This window comes from Idiotropiscis lumnitzeri, chromosome 4 (genome assembly GCF_059441095.1).
Source record: "Idiotropiscis lumnitzeri isolate Australia: NSW breed Sydney's pygmy pipehorse chromosome 4, RoL_Ilum_1.0, whole genome shotgun sequence".
NCBI lineage: Eukaryota > Metazoa > Chordata > Actinopteri > Syngnathiformes > Syngnathidae > Idiotropiscis > Idiotropiscis lumnitzeri.
Window position 1 is genome coordinate 20778405 of NC_142394.1, and position 8304 is coordinate 20786708.

At 38.1% G+C, this 8304-nt stretch overlaps 1 protein-coding gene across 3 annotated transcripts; it reads right to left on the reverse strand.

Moving 5' to 3' along the window:
- Positions 1 to 694: 694 nt before the first annotated feature.
- On the reverse strand, positions 695 to 6051 carry pcgf1 (polycomb group ring finger 1). Of its 3 annotated transcripts, none has more exons than XM_088294155.1 (9): positions 5886 to 6051; positions 4614 to 4716; positions 4054 to 4206; positions 3902 to 3973; positions 2305 to 2410; positions 2171 to 2213; positions 1524 to 1610; positions 1361 to 1441; positions 695 to 892 (listed from the first exon to the last, which is right to left on the reverse strand). In XM_088294155.1, exons 1-9 carry the CDS (start codon positions 5970 to 5972, stop codon positions 842 to 844), a joined length of 783 nt encoding a protein of 260 aa, XP_088150281.1. In that variant the 5' UTR covers positions 5973 to 6051; the 3' UTR covers positions 695 to 841. The 3 variants fall into 3 exon arrangements, with proteins under 3 accessions (XP_088150281.1, XP_088150280.1, XP_088150279.1); XM_088294154.1 differs by having other exon boundaries at positions 1524 to 1607; positions 4614 to 4719; XM_088294153.1 differs by having other exon boundaries at positions 4614 to 4719.
- Positions 6052 to 8304: the final 2253 nt, after the last annotated feature.

Below are 8304 nucleotides of genomic sequence, written 5' to 3' on the forward strand. Positions count from 1 at the left end.
ATATAATACAACTTTAATAATAATAATTTCAAGGTGTAATGAATGAATCATGGCGATTAGTAAATTATTTTAAAGGGGGGGGGGGGGAGTATATATTCTTACTGGCCACTTGATTAGGTACACTTACACAATCCAGTGTGGTCCGTATTATACTGCTTCGTCATTGGGGTAGCTTATTAATTGAGCATTTCATTATGTTTCTTTCTTGTGGTTGTTGTGAGTTGTTAGTGTAGATCATTTGACATGACATGAGAGTGAGCAGCCTGTCAGCGTCCAGTGTTTAGAAAGGCCAATATTTAATTTTGCTCCACCGGGTAACGGAAGACCCATTAGCACATTAACAGCGTGTTTATTTACGACCATGTGACACTTTTATGCGAATATAAATTAAATGTAAGTTGCATATTGTGCCATGGCGATCCTAACGATCCACCAAGAGCATTTGGACTATTAAAATCCGGTAATATGAGCTGGATATGATCACGTGACGTAGGCAAAGTGGGAGAAAGCGCGAATCAGGATACAAAAAGAGCAAGAACGCCACCTGGTGGAATCTTGCTGGCACTGCATTGACGTTGCTGTTTCTTCTGTTTGAAACTTCAACATATTTTGATTGAATACATATATAAATAAGTAAATATCTGATATTTACGTTTTTCAATGAAATAAGAGTGAGATCAGCCATTGCTAATTTGACATTTTTAATTTATTTTCAAAAATACAAAAAGGAGGGAAAATAAGTTCATGTACACAAACACTATTATTAAAATAGAATTATGTATTGTACAAAATATGTACAGCCGTGTTGGTGAAGGAAGGAAGGCCAAAGTCCAATGGAGTCCTATCTGCTATGTTTGTCCTTGATGGTGTAGTGAAGCACTAGTGGCTGCGCCTGACACACAAAAACATTTCAATGAATACATTTCACATGCACATAATGGACAAATCAAACATCTTATTAATATAATCTTTGCAAATCACTAAAATGTACTCTAGATGCATCTTTCTGAAAACTATAACTATAAACTACATCGTAATTACACCTTCACAATATCTATTCCGCTAGATATCCTCTGATAGTTATTTGTATTTTAATTACATTTGTTTACTTAGTTATGAATATTATTTTTATATGAATTTGTCCCATGAATATAAAATAATATTCACATTGTATTTTATCATTATTTAATGTATAATTTGTCATATTTTACATTTGTTTTTATTTACTTTATTGGATGTTCTTCAATTTATCAATTTTAAGTCTGACATTTAAATGGAATATCATTTTATTTATTTTAATTTTTCACACATTGAATTTCCTGTTGATGTACTGTATATATAAAATGATGAGTCATGTCACCTTTCCAAACCAGTGCAATAACCATAAGCGCTTCATGGTCATGTGATCGGGCAAAAACTCATTGTTGAACAACATCTGGACCTGCAACAAAAACACAAAAATAATAACTGTCATCATCACAATTCATAAATAAAGAGGAAGTGAGCGGGTGTTTGCCACCTACTTGATGTTTTTCCACGTTGAGTCGATGACAAAGCACTTTGCGTAGATGCCTCACCTCCGCTCGCACAGAACAACGCACAAACTTCTGCTGCGCGCACGTATACACACACACACACACACACACACACACACAAAGTTGTTTAAATCAAACAATTACAGAACTTGGCAAAGAACGTAAAATATTTTTCCAAAAATACACTTGGTACAAGTAAGTCTACACAGCCTTGTTCAAATGCCAGGTTTCTGCATCCTCGTTTCGAAAGCCAATAGGAACAGCTGAACTTTATTAACCAGAGCGACTTTAAATGGTGACTGACTTCTCAACGTAATTTTGAATGTGAATGATTGTTTGGTGACACACTTGTGCACTCACCTCATCTCAGACGTTCATTTTTACTTCCTCTCTCAAAAAAACAACGCTTAAACTGTACAATTCTTGTCACATTAATAGTGGAAAATGTTGCTTCCTCTGATTGACTCCCAATAAAGATCAGATGTTCTAGTAGGCTAATGAAATGAAAATCTAGGTCTCATTATTTTCTATGGCAAAAAAACTGACGTTTGAATGGTGTCGTATAGACTTTTTACCTGCATTGTTTTTTTTTTTTTAAATAGAGTTTGTGTTTTGCGTATGTGCGTGAGACTGACCTGCAACGCAAGTTTCGTCTTATCTTTCCCCGCAAGTGATGAACTGCACAATTAAAAAACAAAAAAACAATAATAATACTAATTGATAACTTATAATAATTAGTCATAATACAAACTAAATGAACATATCTCACCTTAGTCGTTCTAAACACAACGACACTTGCTCGTCATATCTGTAAAAGTGAGCCTTGGAGTGGTCAAAGCTGGTGTACGGTAAACCTGACGGGTCTGATACACAATCTGGAACAAACAACACACACACACTGCATTATAAACAATCATAATGAAATTCATTAAATATCAATTGCATCCATGTTAGCAAAGACATACTACATAGCATGTAGTTGAACGCATAATGGCTAATCACTATCAGTGAAATGATCACAGATTATTCACTGCATGAGTAGTTTTACATTATTTCCGTATATAGTGGTGAACTTCTTTTTTCACTTCTTTGACAGCTAAAATAAATGATAAATTATTTAACTTGTGCAATTTATTTCTTGTAAATATGCTACTTCTTCTCATGAACATATGGGATTTTTTTTCTTTCCCTGAATGCCTTTTCCCAAATATGTGAAAACTATTTTGAAAATATCGAACTGTCATATTTTAACATTTTTAGAAAAAGAAGAAACCAATTTTTGCAAGCAAGGTCGTATTTTTTTAATTAATACGGTAACACGAAGTTAAAAGTGATTTAGGTAAGTACACTATTGGGCTAATGAGTTATGGGGTTTTTTCCTCCGGCAAAATATACTATTTTCATAGAATAATCATTTTTATGTTTTTTTCCCCTCAAAAGTAGAATATTTTCGTCAAATACATGTTTTTTTTTTTCAATATTTACAACTATATTACTAAACTATTCCTTTTTTAAAAATTCACTCAGTTTTTCTCTCAAAATATGTTTTTTCCTCAAAAATGTTTTCGAACGAATCTCCAAAATAGAAAACTTTTCGGGGAATATAGATCTTCTTCTCCTTAAAAAAACAACAACTTTTGAGCGATTCATATTTTTTCTTTAAAAATACACATTTCACTCAAATATTTAATTTTTTTCTCAGAGAATTATGGCAATTTTACAAGATTTCTATTTCTCAAATACATTTTAACAATCCAGAAAATATATGTTCATTTTTTAATTATATTTTTTCCTCAAAAATATATAGTTTATTTACATATGTTATTTTTGTATATTTTTTTACCTGAAATTGTATTTGATTTAGTAAAATAAAAAAATGTTCCCCCCAAAATATGATTTTTGTTTTACTATTCTATAAAATGTACAACTTATTCGCATTACTAGAACTTTTTTTCCTACAAAGTATCCAACTTTTTCTAAAATTGATGACATTTTCCTCAATAATGTCGCTATTTAGTCTCTTGATTTACAACTTTTTCTCTTTTTTTCCCTCCACATACATCCAACTTCATTTCTTAAATTAAGAGCTGTGAGTGAGGTAAACAAAAATTCTTACGGTTCCTTTAGCACTGAAAGTCACATTCAGAAAATGCTATTTATCCCCGTGGGTTGATGACATAATGCACAAATCTGTCCCAAAGCTAACAATCAGGCCATGGCTGCCAGGATGGCCGAGTGGTCTAAGGCGCCGCGTTCAGGACCCAGTCTCCCCAGGAGGCCTGGGTTCGAATCTCGAATTTCCCCATTGTGGGACTAATAAAGGCATTATTATTATTATTATTAACTGTGCATATTCTCATCCTCACCGTCTCCTGCTGGCTGAATTACCCTTTCCAACCCCCGCGACTGATAGAACTCCTTTATTCTTTTGTCTTCGCCTGTTCAAACACAAGCAGGATTAGTATGTTGTATTTTATTTTGGCGTTTGCACCGGCCCAATGAGAACGAGTCCACATACTTTCTTGTAGGCCGGGCACCAGCTTGTAGACGATGTCCTGCATGACGCGGTCCAGCTTGAGGTTGAGCAAGGGTTGCGTCTCGTGGATTTTAATGTTACACATTGGACAGTACTTGCTGGTCTGAAGGTACTTGACGATACAACTCTTGCAAACTGGAAAGTACATACAAAGAAACAAAGAGGAGAGTTTATTTATCTGATTAATTTCCACCTAAATATTTAAATATAATTTTTTTTAAATGTTTTTGATGAAATTTAAATGTGCAGATTTGTGCTACACTCCATTTTTTGGTCTCTGTATGAATTTGGCGCCATCTAGTGGAAGATGGTGTTGTAAACACTTAATAGAATTTGTGTTTGTCTATTTGTTTGCCCATAACTAATGCCACATCAGTTTGGCCATTATGCTAGCTAATGCTACTAATGATCCTCATGTGAGGGTGAAGTAAAGCACGATAGGAAATCCATGGACAGACAGTTCCCCCAAAAGTTTTTACAGTAGTTCAGAGGCAAAGTCAGTGAAAAGGTTATTTGTAAAAACAAAATGTTGGTGGACTCACATGTGTGCAGACACTCGGTGATGGTGGTGGCGTCAATGAAGTAGCCGGCACAAAGGTAGCATACGATGTGTTCGTTCAGGTCCTTGATCTTTAACTTCACCTCCTCCTGGCAAAATGGACATCGAATTAATAGAGGAACTGTTTCATTTGCAGAACACACACCTTGTATACAGTCATCAAAACCTGAACCCAAATGCATCATACAGATACTAGGGCCCGAAATGCTTACAACATTAAAGATATGAATTACAGGCAGAATATTTGATTGTTTTACAACAGTTTATCCTTTTGTATTTTTTTTTAAAACTTTTACAACCGAGAGAAAAATCTGCAAAATTGGCCACTTTTTTCCCCAAGGATGTGAATGTCATAATCTTTGTTTTATGTTGAGCAAAAATGTACCTATTTTTTTATTCATCTATTTTTTTTGCCCAATGAATTTCTAACATTGACCGATTGTACCAGGTTTGTTAAAACACACAAACGTATATAGAGACACGCACGTACACACACACGCACACGCACACACAGGAAGAGGACCTTGGGAAAAACTGCATATTAAATCGCAATATTAAGGAGGAAAAGAACTCTCAATTAGATTATGTCTTTCCGCCTTACTCGATTAAGACGCTATTGGTTACTCGTTTCAAAATGTTATGTTGTTTTTGTGGCGGTCCCTTTTTGTCATCATGGACCTCCCCAGTGACAGATCTGCACTGCTGTGGGACTGAGCATGAACTTCGACCTCCTCTCGGAAGAAACGACGGACGAAGAAGATAGAGGAGGCGGGGGGCGAATCACTTTTACTACCTCACGTAACTAACGAACCAAAACATAAACCTGACAATGAACGAAGTTGGAGTACAACATTTTGCACTTTTACAGCTTCGCGAGCGAGCGGTTAGCCTGTGACAGACCACACGAGCGCGTGTGCGCGGCTAGCAGCAGGCGCTCCTCGCAAGTGTTTACATTCTCCAAAGCCGATAAAAGCGAAGCATCGGCGGGAGTGGAACTGCCCGACGCAGCCTTCCCCGTCATATCCCGGAGCTGTGCTTCGTGGGGGGTTGACTCACGGACACCGTAAGACACGTTCACTCTCCCCCAGCATCTCGTTCCTTTCCCCCCTCGCCACCTTCTGCGCTCTCCCCACCAGCTCCGCGACAACCAGCCAGCGAGCGAGCGAGCGAGCGAGGGGTCCGCTTCGCAAACGCTTGAAGCGGCCGCCTGCTGCTCCTCCAGAGCGGTCGTCCCTGCGAAGCATGTCTCGCTCACCTCGTTCCTTAGCGGGTCCAGCTTGTAGACAGTCTGCAGCTGGTTTCGTAGCCGCATCGCTATGGCCATCGGACCTTGCTCCGCCATCTTTGGGAATTACTCTGACTTCCGGGTAAACCGGAAGTGTCCCTTTTGCGGACCCCCAATTGTAGAAGGTGAAGAAGGGTCAAAAGCAACTCAAGTTAGGTATTGGGATTTAAAACACACTCACCCACACACACACACACACACACACACACACACACACACACACAGTTAAAATATATTTGGTAAAAAAAAAAAAATCATAAATGAGGTAGTTATTTCACCAAAAGTTAGTTGACTGGGAATGGACAAGAATAGGTTAAATCAGTCATTTAGTTAGGAATCCGCTCCATTAGTTATGCTTTTAAAAAATGTATTGTTATGTATTATTACCTATGATCAGTTTTGTATGAAATATTATTAAGTAGCACAAAGGAGAGAATGCTCTCTTTTTTACAAGTTAAGATTGTTCAATGTAAAATTAATATGTATTTTAAAAGTATTTTTAATATTATTAAAATACATAATGGACACGGTACGTTTGTCAATTTGGAAATGAATGTATACTCTTAGTCATTTTACTTTTATTGTTATTAATAATTAATAATGGTCACAACAATAAATAAAATACTGCCATATAGGACTATGAACTGTGTAAAATGTTGGCATTTATTATTAATAGCAATAATTCTGTAAAATGAAGAAAAAAACTATTTAAAAATATTGGGTGAAAAAGGAAAGTGAATCTTGATAAATGCTGTCTCGAGATGAAGCAGTTGCCGCTCATTTTCAATTATTTAACACTCAAAGCCCTTTGAAATCCCAACATTCAAAGTTTGAAAACCTGTTTTTCCCCATCCATCCTTCCATCCATCCATCTTCTGTACCGCTTCTCCTCACTAGGGTCGCGGGGGGTGCTGGAGCCTATCCCAGCTATCTTCAGGCAGTAGGCGGGGGACACCCTGAACTGGTTGCCAGCCAATTGCAGGGCACACAGAGACGAACAACCATTCGCGCTCACACTCATACCTAGGGGCAATTTAGAGTGTTCAATCGGCCTGCCATGCATGTTTTTGGAATGTGGGAGGAAACCGGAGTACCCGGAGGAAACCCACCCATTATCCTTTATTATAAATTACATAATTGATGCATGGATTTATTTATGAACTTACTTTTTCATAAATACAAAACAATGAAAATGTCAAATGTATTTTTCTCACAGGTAGGCTATGTTTTGCATAAAAGGCTATATTGAGAGCTAAGTCAAGCCAAGTATTTGGGAGAATGAAGTAACCACGTAAATCACACATTGACCTTGTTTCAAACGCACTTTCACTTTGGATTGCCTGCTTTGAACTGTTCGGACAATAGAGGGCGCTGTGACCACATAATAGCTTTTCAGCCCTGCTGTTGTTCCGTACAGTGCTGAACATCAAGTAAGTCATGCAGTGAGCAGCAGACAGATACCTTAAACCAAATTTCACACTTCTTTTTATAGGTAAAATCTGCATGTTGAAGACAGAGCAATTTTGATGACATATTGCTTTGTCAGAAGGGCGTGCTGATGCTGTGTAGACAGATTTGGCCCCGGCCCAGATTAGATTTATGTGGGCTGTGATGTAGGTGCTGCTGCTATTCCAGCTATGTACATATCAAAGGGAAGAATGTGATAATGCCGCACCTCCAGGTGTTTTCTTAACAGTCAAACTGGCATCGAGGCCCCAACGATACTTTAAACAAAACTTTTTGCGGGGTAAATTTCTTGACTTCACTTTCTGGGATGTTTTTGCAGGAGGTAAAGTCTGGTTTCATTTGTGTTGGCCAGTGTTACATAGATGAATCAGGGACAAGTGCTGAGTGCAATAATGGAATTACATGTCAAATTAAAAATTATGCTTGTTTAATTTAAGAATGCCAAAAAATGGAGTTAGCCCACTGTAGTTCTCAGGGGCTCTCCATGTTTCCATGTGACTTAAATTTACCGTCTAAACTTCTGTCATTCATAGAGCGAGTGAGCGAGCTTCTGGAGTCCATCCAAGGGTGCTGTGGTCATTAGCTTGCCACTTGGCGGGCCGATTGCAGGAGCAGCGAGAGACAAAAGCCACAACTTGGCCCTCCATGCTCTGATTGCTCTGAGAGAAGGTGGGTGGGAGACTGGGGGAGCTTCTCCTGCTTGTTTGCCACACACATCCTCACTGCTGCCTTTTGGCACAACACGACCAGCGCGAAGGGGAAACAGGCCCCCCGGCTCACATATACTGTACGGCGGTGGTCTCAAACTGGGGTGCCCGGGATCCGTAAAATACTCTGCAATAAATTATGTCGTTTCATTTCAAAAGGTGCATGCCTACTTATGGGGAGCAGCGCGCCAACAAAGCAAACGTTGTCAAGCACA

Excerpts from the sequence above, each read along its gene's own strand:
- pcgf1 (XM_088294153.1), bottom strand. The coding sequence starts at position 5,972 with ATGGCGGAGCAAGGTCCGATGGCCATAGCGATGCGGCTACGAAACCAG. Across the intron at positions 4,720-5,885 it reads TGGACCCGCTAAGGAACGAG|GAGGAGGTGAAGTTAAAGAT; the intron begins GTGAGCGAGACA and ends CCATTTTGCCAG. Across the intron at positions 1,611-2,170 it reads AGACGAAACTTGCGTTGCAG|CAGAAGTTTGTGCGTTGTTC; the intron begins GTCAGTCTCACG and ends ACGTGCGCGCAG.